The sequence below is a fragment of the Serinus canaria genome, chromosome 1, assembly GCF_022539315.1.
Source record: "Serinus canaria isolate serCan28SL12 chromosome 1, serCan2020, whole genome shotgun sequence".
Lineage (NCBI taxonomy): Eukaryota > Metazoa > Chordata > Aves > Passeriformes > Fringillidae > Serinus > Serinus canaria.
In genome coordinates this window covers 36,386,606-36,401,566 of record NC_066313.1, presented here as the reverse complement: position 1 = coordinate 36,401,566, position 14,961 = coordinate 36,386,606, and the positions used below count along the sequence as shown (strand labels likewise).

Sequence of the window (14,961 nt, the reverse complement as noted above, 5' to 3'; positions counted from 1 at the left end):
GGCCCAGGGCAGCCAAGAACCACCAGAGCATAGATAAGCTTTTCATGCCAGGAGCTGAGACATGGTTAAAGGCCTTTATTATTTTTCTGTACAATCTAGAAAATTTCTCTTAGTTGATTCTAATTTCAAGGGAATAATTCCACTTATTAGTCCTCTGTACATTACAGAATTTTAAGCATCTTAATTTACAGTGCTGCAACAGGGTCTCTGCTGCACACAATTTAATTGTGCAAAACCCACCTGTGTGTTTTAGAATATGTTCAGAGTTTATTTTGTCATATAGTCAAGTTACAATATACTTAAATCTGTAGGAGAATGATGATTTTCTTGAAAACTTGGTGTTACAAATACATGTTATTGGCAATGTGCCTAAATACATTAACCAGCTAGTTGCAGATTTTAGTTCCAAGAAACTCATGATTGATTACTTGGTTTGCTTTTCTTAATTGTGTGACTGGCTTAAGTATGCCTGCTTTGCTGCATCCTGGCATATTTTTTAAGAGTATTTTCAGAATATCTTTGCAGCTCTTCAAGGTGTGAATTTAAACGTTCTTCAAATTCTCTGGCGTGTTTCTCTTCCTCTTGAAGGAACTTTTCTGTTGTTGCAAGGAAGGACATCTCAGGGGGAGACTGAGAAATGAATAGAAAATCATGGTTAGGAAAAACCAGCAAGTGCTACAATGTGTTTGCATTATCAAATTCTAGATGTGAAAAACATCTTGACCTACAGCAGCTAACAACACTATAATGCTTTACACCTCTTCAAGAAAGCACCATTTTTAAAGGCATCTGTGTGCCTAAATGACATGAACTGAACGTTGTGTTTGATTATCTCTGATATTCATAGCATTAGGATGTAACTTGGCTATTAAAAATTTAAATATCCCATTAGACAGAATTAAGTCGCTGCAGAACCTCCAAAATCTATCAACTACAGATAATGTTAGTTATTTGTAAAATGTAGACCAGGGCAGAGGACAATAATCTTTTTTTGGAATGACAGAGTATAATTATGTTGGATACTGCTGATTGTCTCCTGTAATTTTAGCTCTCTGCGTCTGTGGTATGATGCTTTCTGAGGAAAGGAAGAAAACTTGTGCTCATTTCAGTACTATTAACTCCAAGCTCTGACATTCTGGAGAATGTACTAAATTTTTGTTCACTGCAAGTAATTCACTGAAAAATCTTCTTTCTATTTAATGAGCATTTAGTAGACTCAGACTGAAACCATACCAATAATCAGCCTTTAGATGGTTGTCATGGGATGCAGAGTTCTATAAAACAAAGGACATGTGTGAATCTTTGCTGGAACAAGTTCTAAATTTTTAAGCACCAATTTCTGCTAACTTTCTTGCTAATACCTAGGATGCATTCATTGGAATATCTTTATCAAAAGAAATATGAAATAAATTTTCTTTTACTAAAGATACTATGCCTGCTTAAATACATTCAATGCTTTTTGTAGAGATAAATGCAATTTTATGACATGAATTTTTAAGATTTGGCTGAGGAAAAAACTTAGTATAGGGACTTTAATATAAAAAGAGAGGTAATCTTCTATTTTTATATTTTCATATATTGGGAAAAATGACTGACATCTTTAACCTTAATTAAACCATTTCTTAAATAGTTTTTGTTACTGATTAAGTTATTAATCTAGAGTTTCAGTGGTTTTTCCTAGAATTTAAAAATGTTTGAAGTTTATGTGTTAGCACATCAAATAGGAATTCAAATATTCAGATGGTCTGTGGTAAAGGCCAGTTATATTACATCCATACATGTTTACTCCAGGCTCCACTGTATCAGAATGAGGTTTCTCAGAATGGGGTTTTTTCCCTATTTCCACAGCAACTAGAGACAGATTTGGACTTCAACTTCATTGAAAACTGCTCTTTGGCAGCTTTTAAGGCTAAAAGATATTAATTAGAAAAGTGCTCTAAAGTACCAATCCATTGAAATCCTTTGCAGCAGACTCTGAGATGAAATTTAGAGACTTCCTATAGGAAACCCCTTTTCTTTTCAAAGTATAGAAGTAAGTGATAGGGGGAAATAAATTCTGAGTTTAATACCATCCTTCTTGAGTGACAGAGGCTTCCTGATGTATAGGGCTCCTAAAATTAAATTCACAGAAAAAGCAGAATCTTCCTTTTCTCAGTCCCTCCAAATGAATGTTTTAAAATGATGGCAAGATAAAGTGACTTAATTTGACATATATGAATAAGAAACTTAAAAAGTATTGGATCACTTTTTACCATAACACCCCTCTCTCAATCCTAGTACGAGCAAGAATAAGAAAGAATGCCAGTCCTTTAAAGTTTAAGAAAATGAGGGACATCACCTGTCTTTGATTTTCTTCATAAACACGTGCATGATTTCCCATTCATAAATTATCACTGCTCCCATATGAAGAGTTTTTCCTGACATGCTGAAGCCATGGCTACATGCCATTTATTCCTTCATGGGCTAGGTCACAAATACATCTCCTCATGATGTCAAGATTCAGGGACAGAATTGTTAGTACAATTTTAAATTATTTGAAGAAGGCTTTTGTATTATGAAGAATACATTGAATTTGGAGGCTTTACTTCAAGAATCACCATGTGTTTCCCTTTCATCCCAGAAATGAAATCTAATTCAATGCTGAGCAAATAAAACACTTTCAGTGAGAAGCATGAGAAACTGGGAAAATTTGAATTTGAAATACAAATTTAATAGGTGTCATCACCTAGAGAAAAATGTCATGTTGGACTTTTCCTTGTGGACTACAGATTTGCACAGGTGCCAGTCTCAGAAAATTTAAACTAGTTAGAAAAGATTCTTAGGCATTCAGGATAACAATGCTTACAACTGACTTGTCAATGGAAACAGACTGGCCTCACAATCAAGCTATCTTCCCAAACTATTAAATGTCCTTTGCTTCAAATGGTACTTTGATGTGTTTCTTCTTGAAAAACACTGTAAACTCTGAATGAGACATTTCTGAATTTCCTCAGAGTTGAGAGAAGAATGTTTATCACTTAGAATAAGCAGGTCATGGCTCCCCACAGCTCCTTACCCGAGGGTCAGACATCACAGACTATGATTTAGATAGGTCCCTAATGCATTGGTTTTCATGCACTTTGAGAGAAGGTTTTATCTAAGCAAGTCTAAAAGGCAACATTCCTTGTTAGCAGCATTTTGCATTCCAAGCCTCTGGTCTGCTTTTTTATTATGTTCTTTATTGTCTTTACTTTTGGCCTCTGAGGAAGAAAAACCACAAAGAAAGGGCTTTAATCCATGTCTCAGATAAGATTCATGGTCTTTGGTTTTGAATTTCTTTTTCTCAGATATTACTGCTTTTATGCCTTTTGGGTTTCTATCTGAAACTGGATAGGGATGGGTTCATCATAAGCTTTCCACCTAACTTGTTTGGGTAATAAGGCAAGGAGGACCCTTATTTTTTCATTTCTACAGTGCCAACTGATCTTCTATTTCTTTGGTGTATACCAGTAATAAGAAACACCTTTCTGCCTCATCATTTGCTGGAAAGGAAGGATTGCACCTGACAGAGATGCCTATTTCTATAGATGAAATATATGCTAAGTATGTCTTCCCCTTAAATAAAAACTATCCAAAATGGTTAAGAATTCATTCTGGATTGCTGGGGAGGAGCCCTTCAGGAAGCTAGCTCTCTCAAAGAGAGAGAGGGACAGAACTGCCTAATTAATTTGCCTAGAGGTAGTCTTTTACTTGCCCCATGAGCTGTCCCAGTATTCTTGGATGCACCTTCAGCAGGGCAGCAAGAAAGCTTTAACACATGGGATATTTTAACATTTCCTGGCCAAATCATGAGTGGGTGTTCCAAACCCAAGTGTTGGAGTCTTCTCATGTTTACCTGATTCTATTTTCCAGGAAAGATTATGTAATATCAAGAGTAGAAATTGGTCTGGCTAATTTTAGTCTCATAGTGACTAAATTTGGGATGTTTTGGGAGCAGTTTCCTCTAACCCTACACTGCAGTACATCTTAGGCAGCAGGTGTTGTCTTAAACGTGCTTCTGCTCATATATGAAAATTAAATTTGAGATGCCTAGAAATTGCTGAGTGACACAGGAAGGTTTTTAGAGGGCCTACATAGCTAAGAAATAGTAATACCTAGGAGTGAGAGGCATGGACTATAGCATGCCTCAGGGTAGGATTAAGACTGTCAAAATAATTCCTAATGATGTCCAGGGGTAGAATTTCCACAAATTTTCATTGCAATCTATTTATTAAGCAAGTTCCCATACTAATGTTAGAAAATTTCTTAATGCCTAATATAGATTTTAATTATTACAGCCTAAGTCTTGTGTTTCCAAGCCTTAAAACCAGAACAGACAACTGTCTTATCATCTGAAGAGAAACATGAGAAAATATTTATTGGTTGATCTTTTGACTAAAAGATCAACCAATCATTTTCTGAAGTTGTTCATTTCAGAAAGAGAGCACAGCCTAAAGTACTGTTTAGAGGATAAAGTATTTCCTTAGATTTGGAAACTCTTGAAACAAGAATTTTTGGGGTTATGGGAATTTCCAGTGAATCCCAGCTGAGCTTTCTAGTTTATTCTAAGGCAAGAATGACTCTTTTTATACATGTCACCTCTAAGTAAGAATGTGAAAGGGCAGGCAGAGGTTGCAGTGGAACATTTATTAATCTGTGTCTGAAGATTCTTTACCAGCAGGAGAGATATAAGTCACTGTCTAAAGCCCTACAGACTATTTTCTCTCTTCCTTCAATACCAAGAGTTACTTTAGTAGGTATCAGGACATCACCTGGAAATTTGATTTTCAATTTGTGCTACAAATATTCTTCAGAAAACTAATGCCTTATAAGATTTTCTTAAGTTTTGAACCTACTGGAGATTTCACATGAGCCCTGTCCCTGTGTTCTATACCCCTGAACACCTCAGAACTCTGTCAAAGAACTCTGGTTTAACATATTGAGTATTTTCCCCCCTCTTTCTCCTCAATGGAACAGCTTTGCATTTGAACATGGAACTCTGGAGTAACAGATCTGAATGATTTCTGCACTAAAGCTGTGGTATCCGATGTCAGCCTGAGTGATCATTTAATTTCAGTGGTCTAAATTTGTACCTGCTTCCAAGCCACTGATTTGAACCTAGACTCTGCATGAGGAGTATCTCTTGCTTAATAGTTTTGTTATGTGTTTGCCCACACACCAGCTGGAAAGTCTTGGCATTGACTGTGGCCTGAGTGCCAGCTGGGAAGTAGTTTCCCTGCAGCTTGCAGAAGTGTCTCAGAAGGGACATTTTTCCCAGGCTGTCTGGTAAACAGAAGCTTTGTGATTTGGTGTCAGCTTTGTCTGACAATTCTGACAGAAGAGAGAAGAACTGGTGTTCATCAGACTAATCTGGAAAAGTCCAAATGACTCTTTTCATGATTAGCAGTTTAAAGAGGAAAACTCTCAAGCCATAAGAAACCAAAAGCTGTTTACCTAAAGTTCCTGTGAAACTAAGAATATAAAATGGAAGTGAGGTCAAGCACCTGGGACTACATGGTTCTCACTGTTCTCAGACTACTGGGACAAAGTTGATGGGAACACAGTCAGTGAAGGGCTACACTGCAATCCCTGCTTCCCAAGCACACCATCATTATGGTTCCTCCTATCAACAGTGAGGTTCTGCACTGTGGAGACACTTCTGCAGCAGCCACATGTCTGACAGGGAAGGCTGTGCATTTGTTTCTGAAGCAGACAGCAGAACCAGGGTACAACAACCACGGGTACAATTGCCTGTCAATCGCCCCTAATAAATAAATGCTGAAACCTTCCCTCTTCTGCCTCTAGAGGTTCAGCCAGAGCCCTGCAGCTGAGAATCTCCTGGTTACAAAGACCCATGCATCACAGCTGGACAGAGGGAGGCCTGTAGTTCATCCCTCAGAGACATTCTTAGTTTCACTGCTTACTGATGGTATGGTTTCGTGGTTTGAGGTCAGGAAAGTGCTAATTGTCAAGTGTAAAACAATAGTGGCCTGTAGTGGAGGCCTAAGGTAGAAGAGAAAATACTAAGGAAGAGGATAAATGTCAAATTTAAAGGGAGCTCTAAAGCCAAATAATAATGGAAAGATTTTCTTACATTGTCCTAAGCAAAGTGGGATTTGTCCCATTTGTCGTGGAGGGTGATAGTCTTCAGACTATGAAGACAAAAAGAAAGAGTGCTGTCCTATTCCTCCTTCACTTCAGGAAAAATAAGGATCACAACACTTACAATTTCTGTTTCTTTTCAAATACAATAGCTAACATATGGAAAATAGTTGCTATGATTTTTCTGATTTCATCCATCAATCAAAGAGATGTAGATCAAATAGGAACTTGATTTGTCTAACAGCACTTAAGGCAGTAAGTTTGCAGGTATTATGGAAATACACTTGAAGCAGAGTGCTCTTATATAGGCAATACAAAGCAAAGAACCCCAATATAGAAGCCAATAAAATGTAGAAATCTTTCTCACAGTCACATAATGGCAGGTAATTATCCCCACTGTTATTATAACAGAGGTATGGCTCAGTAGGGGATGTTTAATCTCCAGAAAAACAACATTTCTGTTAGGATAAGGTACCTCCATTTTTGCTGGGCTGGCACTGTATAAATAATAATGACAACATGAGTGATCTAATTTTTGGCTCCTCCAAGGCTGCATTTGGTCCTCAGATGGATTTTTGAGAATATATATGTTACAGGAGAATAGTTACTTACCCATAATTTGATTTCTCCTGCATTGTAAGGAGGGCTCTGAAAGCTGCATGTTCTGCCCACTTCAGGAAATGGCCCAGGAAGGCCCAAAGGATGCCCCACTGGTGGTAATGGAGATTTAGAATCTATTTTCTTTTCATGGCCTCTGTGAAGTGGATGAGAAGATAAAGTGCAATCACTTTTTGAACCAGTGATATTGCATTGGCCGTACAAAGCAGGAGTGCAGTTTCTGTGGTATCCACCAGCAGTGAGTGTAGCAGTCTGTTGACATTCCACTTCCCATGGATCTTTATTCTGGAAGGATCTAAAAGAAAACAAATCTACATATGAAACCCAGTTTAAGCTCTTAAGCTATCACAGCAAAGCCAAGGATTTTTCATTTTACTTGTTTACACAGTTTTGATTACTTAGCTGTTCAAACTGCTTCATGCCTGAAGTTGCATGGGCATAAGATTCAGCATTACCAAATTGCAGCAATTTAGCAATTTCCACCTAGGTTACTGTAAAACTCTCAGTGTGCTTTCTCTGTCTGCTTCAGCTGTGAATTAAACCACCCTAATTTAAACCCATTCACTGGAACTTAGGCTGAGGAACCTTGCCTTGGTTGGTGTAACTGTGGCAGAACGAGCTAAAACACAAATTCACCTCAGGTATTGAAGATGCCAGTTCTCCTTAAGTGTTTGTTACCTATCCTTTGCTAATGGCTACCATTCCTTTTTCCAGTGGAAAAAGCTATGCAAGCACTCTTTGGCCGTGTCTAGGAGCCAGAGTGAATTCAGCCAAACAAATAGAGGAAATAAAATGTGAAAGTGCAAGAGGAGAGAAAAAAACCTATTATTATTGGTTGGATAATTAGTCAATTTTGATCTAATAGTATCTTACACAACTATGTTCAAGTGGCTAGAATTTAGAATAAATATTTAAACAAAAAATAGTACAGGAATCTTTGATTCTGCATTTTTACTGCAATGATAGTTTTGCCACTGATTTAATGGTAACTCTTTGGAGATTAATATAAGAAATTTATTAGATTTTTAAAATGCACTCTGAAAAATTGTACAAAAACTTGCTTTTGTAACAATAAATGAAAACTTCAAGTTTAAAAAATAATTTTTAATCATATTATTATGATTTTCCAAAACTCTTGTATCTCAGTGATCAGAATTGATGTGCAAGTACATATTTCTAATAATTTGTATTTATGTAAAGCAAAAACTATTAGGGTTAATAAGAACTTAAAAAGAAAGAAAGCCATTTTCCTCCCATTTCCAAGTTAACTGAACAATTCTGAAACTGTATTGATAATAGCACACAATTTTGAGACTCACTTGCCCAGATGTCTGCGAAATTACACTAAATTTCAGTTGCATCATTCCTTGTATTATATACCAAAACACACTAAAAATCCTATTTCAGATTCTATTAATTTTATGTTACAGTATTTCTAGCTGAGATAAAAATTTCCATTGTATTGAGGTCTGTGCTTATGATGAAATTTTAATCTTGGGAGGTAACTACTAAAACATGATAGCAGTTTGAATAGATTCTATCATTGCAAATATCCTAAAACACTCTACTAATTTGAAATGCAGTTATAAAAGCTTTTAAAGAGCATGTTCTCTACCACAAAAATACAATTTAATAAATATTCAAGAGTATGCAGTGCTAGTCAGTACTTGTTTTCTTTTTAAATAAAAAGAACTTCCCAAGTGCAGGGGAAATACAGTGTTTTCTGCAGGAAGATCGCACCATAATTTTCTAATCTTAATTTAAATATTTGGTGTTGGGAGAGAGTGGCTGTGGAGCCTTGATGGACCTGCTTTTACAGAAGCCCTTCTGCTGGTTTTTACAGGGACATTGTTTATTTTCTTCACAGTAGTTTGTATGGGGCTGTGTTTTGGATTTGTGCTGGAAACTGTGTTGGGAACACAGGGATGTTTTAGTCACAGCTGAGCAGAGCTTACACAGAGCCAAGGCCTCTTCTGCTCCTCATTCTACTCAACCTGAGAGGAGGCTGGGCGTGTACAAGGGGAGTCAGGAGGGGAAACAGATGGGACAGCTGATCCCAGCTGACCACAGGGATATTCCAGACCATAAGGGAGCATGATCAGCAATAAAAAGCTGGGGGAATGTTGCGTGGGCATCACATGACAGGTGGTGAGCAATTGCACTGTTATCACTGGACATCACTTGTTTCATATATTCTAATTATAGCATTCTTCTTCTTTTTCTTCTTCTTCTTCATCATTTTTATTATTACTACTACCTTCTTTTTATGTTTTATTAAACTGTATTTCAACACATGAATGTTACTTTTTTAAAATGCCAATTCTTTCCTTGTGAGTGGGGGAGTGAGAAAGCGACTGTGTGCTGCTTACCTGCCAGATTAAACCACAACAGCCCTAAAACAGGAAACTGAGTATTCAGTACATGGACTGTGCAGAACAACTCGGAGAACTAATGAAGAGCATATTTTTTTTCTCTGATTATAAAAGAAACTGTGATCAAGATAATCTGAATGCTACAGCAAAGCAAATTATATGCCTGATGCTGTATTATTATTTGTTACTATAATTTTATTTTTACTCTAATAATAATAGTATTATTATACATGCTAACCTAAAACTCTCTCAGATTACTCACCAAACTTTCCAGTTTTCTAAATCACCTAAAAAGTTTACCTTTATGGACGCAGAGTTTTCTCCTTTTTTCATGCTTTTCTTTACATAAATATACTCTGCTCTTTGGGCACAGGAGAATACTGTTTTCTTTATTTTTCTCCCTGTTTTAAAGTCCATTCCATCTATGGTTTGGATGAAGGCCACTGTGAAAAAAAGCCTGCCACATCTGAAGATAGATGGCATGAAAAATAAAATCACAGTTGTTTTTTTTTTTTTTTAAATCTCATGTTCTGACCTTTTTGGAAGCAATTTTATCTCTAAACCCATAGTAAAGTCTATGTGATCTGTGTTCTTTTTTTTCCTCCAGAACTGTTTCTTTATGTATTTAATAAAAATTATTACTGTTGTGTTATAATTCTTCTAAGAACAGAATTTTCAGACTTGAGTGCCTACTTGACTTGGGTTATGGTAACCTTTAGATAATAAAACCAGATACTGCACCTCCTCTCCTCCCAAAAAAGTAAAAAAAAATTAAAAGGACTGATTTTTTTAAAAGGAACTCCCATTCTCCCATGTCTTGTGTAATCCATAGGGTTGCTAGGGCTGCTTGGTATTTTGGAAAAACGTGACACCTACATTGAGGTGCTTTGATAGGGATGCTGGGCCTTTATTTTGGATGGTTTCCACAGTTGTGGTTCAAACTTCTACCAGTTTATGCACAAAATAATATCTAAGAGCACAGATCTACTTTAAATACAATCTGCAAATTTGTGAAAAGCTGTCCATTTGTTAACACTACCAATGCAAACACACTATTAGTGCAGCTGAACAACTTATGCTTTTGGTGGGATTAGTCATAGTGTATTTAACATGTACACATACTACACAAATAATATCACTGTTGACATGGTGAAATAGGGGACAAGCAGTGAAAGAACAGCGTTCTCACAAAGGAAATTTAAACAGGATCTAGTTTTCCTGACTCATACATAACATCTGCCTGGTCCCTGTGCAATCAATGACTCCAGTGATGCAAAAACCCAAAATTCCTTACTCAGCTTTGCTGGCTGACAGAACCAGTGTTGAGAAAGAAAACTACAGATCTTTAATGGCCAGAATGTCTTCAAGAATTTGTGTTGTTGCTTTTAGCTGGCAAGTATAATGGCTAGCTTGATTTTAAAATGGATAAAAAGCCTTTTCCTGAAGAATTGTTTTCACTGCTTGCACTTTATCCATTGCAGTAACTGATACAGTGGTGTGACTAAGAGTTGTATGATCTCCAAAAACCTCCTGAACACAGATACTCACTGTAAACACACATCCATTAAGTCCCCAGCTACCTTAGCAGGCATCAAGTCTTAGAATTTACCCTTCACTTTCCCACATGATGATAGTGCACTTTGGCTTGATCAGTTGCCTATTTTGTGCATATTTTTGTGCTAAATAAATAGCTTTTCATACGGAACTCACAGGCATGTTTTAATTTTGGAAGAAACAAACTGAACATATCAGCTTCATCAGAGAGTCCTCTTCAACCATGCCCAAATTTAAATCAACTGCATATGGTCAAGGTCTAACTAAAGGATTGAAATCTTGAGAGTGGGGAAAGCTTATGTAAATGACAATTAGAAGTAAGACAATTACATAAGAAAACAGCAATTAATTAAGGTGGTTATAGGTAGAATGTGGGCACAGTCCTTTTTTAGCAGAAAGAAGCTATTTCTGCATATCTTACTTTCTAATATTTAGAAATTCACTGTATACTGAAAGAAGGAAGAAATCACGCTACTTTTTGGATTGCCAGTATAACTTCCTGCAATTTCCTGTGTTTTCTCTAGAGGTCTCCTCCCTAAGATAGGATGGTGCCTGTGCCCAGGATTCCAGTACTGACTGAGAGGCACAACTGAAAAATATGGTAGAATATACACCCATCCCTTGCACAAACACCGTGTTTTCTAATTTTTTAGCATATAAAAAAAGTCTTTTGTGCCCTTTCTCCAGTGCCATAATTACCATGGAAACAAAACTGCAAAATAAACCAGAAATAACAGGGTTTATGCTCAGAATAAAATAAACATACCCCAGATTTTAACTTAACCAACATCAATTTCCTAGTTTATCTGCATACATCTGATGGTTGAAAATTTAACTTTAGTTTTCTGGAAAAATTCTGAGGTACTTTCCAGCTTGGGAACAGAGAACTGATAGTACAGAGAGGGCCCAATCATAAAAACACTGGCTAGGTGATGGGCATACACAGTACATGTCAAATTTGCACATTTTAAAATCTGTGTATTTATTTATCTGAATAGCTTTACATTTAGGAGTTCTTATAAATTATTTAGAGCCTGAAATCTAGGCTCAATATATCTCTTTCCTCATATTAACTAAAATAATAATAATAATTTATATTGTGTTCAGTAGTCTGGCTGAGATTTCTGTTGTGAGAAAGGTCAACTCTCACAGGTGTCTCTCTCACAGTTTTGATTGATCTTCCAACAGCTATGAAATCACAGTCTTGCAAATTACATGCATAATTCTATTGTATCAAATATTTATGTTCTCATAAATTAAATTTCACGGTCTCTTATGTACAGGTGTAAATCCTGAGAAGATGGGGAAAAAAAAAATCTTATTTTTTCATCACTTTAGAGGAGCTGAAGCATGAGCAAAAATCTTCACTGACCAATTTAGTGAAGATAAGAGACCTACTGGTGCAGGATAATCTGTATCTTGATTTACAAGTATTTGTTTCTGCAACATCTTCAACATAATTTCAAACTTCATAGGAAATCAGCCATACCTCCCGCTTCCAAAGATAGGTGTATCTGTGTATATATATATATACTAATGCATTATGTATATGCATAGAAATATATATATATATATAAATATATATATATAAACACATATATCTATTTATTTTTATATACCCATGAATGCTATCTCCAGCACTAAACAACACTCTTTAAAAAAATTTTAGGCAAAAATGGAACTACATTTACTGGGATACTGCTCTTTTTTGCAGAAAGAAAATATTTTTAAATTTTGCCAAAACCTAAATGTATCATTTTGAAATCTTAACATGTTCAATTTTGTCTCCAACTATTTCAACTTTACTTCACAGAACTATTTCATGTTAGTGCTATCATGTCAGTTCTTTATTACAAACAATCAATATATTTAGCTTCCTATTAATTTTATTTTCCTGTACTGTGAAATACTGTTTAGCAGGGTGTTTATTTTTTTTTTTAACTGCAATACCATGATAATAATATGTTTGTAGGTAATTCAATGGCTTACTGAATACAGGGAAATAAGAAGGAAGTCATCACTACAATGCTTTCCATGAGTCTGAATATTCTCATTATTTTTCCCCAACAAGGAGTTTATTCTAGTAATGACTTACTCAGAGCATCTTAAATTACATTTCTGTTAAAATCAGGTCACCTAAGAACACTGAAACCAGACAAGGCATTAAAATACATTTAATGAAACTTCCAACAAATGAAACTGGAGGACACAAAGCTTTTCAGCAGGGTCTATAGTTCAAACTGCTTATTAAGAAAACCTCCTGTCGAGAAGTTTACCACTCATGTTGATTTTTCTAGCTTTGCCTTGTCTTGTTTTTATTTGGTAGTAAAAATACAGTCTGCTCTATCTTGCAAAACCTGGAACTAAGAATAGCTTGAGCAGCACATAAAAAGTTTTTAAAGTTTCATGTGCTAAATACTAAAACAGATATGAAACATTTCTGGGACTTCATTTGTTGCCAATTTCCATTAGCCATCCAGAAAAATGTAGGAAGTTCTTACAAACATACTAACTAGATCTGATAGTTATATTGGTGGGAGTTCTGAATGAACAGAAACAGCAAAAACTTGACAGGTTGGCCCAGTCAGACCTTCCAAAACTTACAAGAAGTTTCATAAATGTGTGCAATCTAAATATTACCTCTCTTCCTTTTCTTGCATCTTTGAATGGGTTTGGCAGCGGCGCTCTGTTTCTCTGTATGTATCCACGCAACTGAGTATCGATGTTTCTGTGTCATTTTGTGGTTTAACAAGGCTATTTTGTAGTCTTAAATTCTTATGTTTCATTTTGTGAACAGAAGCTGTGAAATTTCCATGTTCTTTGTTACATAAATCTATACACTGTGAATGGAGATAATACCATCATTAAGTAGTTATTTTTTTCCACAGTAAATGGGTATATTTTTAACAAGCAAACACAAAACAATGTTCTATGCTAAAGAAAAGACCTAGCTACCATATATAATCATGCAACATTTAGGGCAAACCAAGAGAATTGCCTCCAGAAAAAAAAATCACTGCAGATAAATAGAAAAGAAGGGATAACAGCTTCTATAACACAATAAAATAAATTAAAATTTCTCAGCAAACATGCATTCAAAATATTATTGTTGTAAATTTATCGCTTGCTTTGTAAAACTGATGACATAAAAAGCAACCATAACAGCTATAGCTGCAGACTGTATTGCTCCCTCCAGTAACAATTCCTCCAAAAATAACAAGCAAAATTATGGGAGTTCATTACTACACTAGATGCAGAGTATGTGTACAGGCACAACTGAATATGTGTGTTGAGACAGTCACCTTCAGTTTCAGAAGCAGGGAGTAAAGTCACATCAGCCCAGTGCTCTCTGTCCTTGTCACTAAACCCTGCTTCTCAGCTGGAATAGCCCACACGGTGTGCAAGGCAAAATACTGAAAGTGCAAGCCACATGTGCACTGTGATCAGGGGCTAAAGACCCCCATCCACTAGGATATCAAGAAGGGAAGATGGAGATTAGCTCTGGAAGTTGTCTAGCCAGGATACTCTGTTCCTTTTTTTCTAACACTTAACCCACAAAGCCCATGCTGCACACCTGAGCCAGCTATTTTGGAACTATCTCTCTGCAGAGTACTGCACTGCATTGTGCAATATATTTGCAATAACAGTATACTGTCATCACCAGGAAATTTTCAGAAGGTTTATCAGATTACACACAAAAGACTAAAACCCCTTGCATTTCATTAAGTTGTGCTTTCATATATTCCTAGATTTACCTTATTCTCTTGGAACTCAGTAGCTTATTTCAGATTTGGTTCTTTGTACATTGCTGGCACAACTGTGCTCATGCATTTGAAAGCTTGTCTATTCCTAGCACTGATTTGATGCCATCTCTTCCTGTAAACCTTGCCTTCCTCAGTTTTAGGGTGAATTTATGAGCCAAGCTGGCATGGAAATGCCAGAAGGCAAAATAAAATTTAATATTTTGTACAACTATGGGGGAGCAGGGGCTCAGCTAGGTCGCACAAGTGGGAGGAGTGGCAGAACCGAGGGAGAAGGAGATCACTAAGTCATGCTACCATTAATAGCTCTAGAATCAGCAGTAAAGTTATTATGGCATGAACCCCAAAACTGAGCTGGCCCAGCTACATTGCTTTGGACATCTAAACCCTGAAAGTAACCCTGCCTGATGATGCATTACATCATCCTGACTTAGGCTGGCACTGGTCTCAGAGGTCTGTGTAGTGCTGCACTATACAGCACAAACATGTCCATAAAAATCTCTCCAATCCCTGGAATCTTAATATCAAATATATCA

General features: G+C 36.3%; 1 protein-coding gene across 1 annotated transcript in view; it reads right to left on the bottom strand.

Moving 5' to 3' along the window:
• Positions 1-459: 459 nt before the first annotated feature.
• DEUP1 (deuterosome assembly protein 1) overlaps positions 460-14,961 on the bottom strand; it is a 40,334-nt gene continuing 25,832 nt past the window's right edge. The window contains exons 11-14 of the mRNA XM_050980124.1: positions 13,305-13,504; positions 6,733-6,874; positions 2,070-2,111; positions 460-630 (exon numbers count right to left, since the gene is read on the bottom strand). Of these exons, the coding sequence (XP_050836081.1) occupies positions 460-630; positions 2,070-2,111; positions 6,733-6,874; positions 13,305-13,504 (555 nt within the window). The remainder of the gene's footprint in view (positions 631-2,069; positions 2,112-6,732; positions 6,875-13,304; positions 13,505-14,961) is intronic.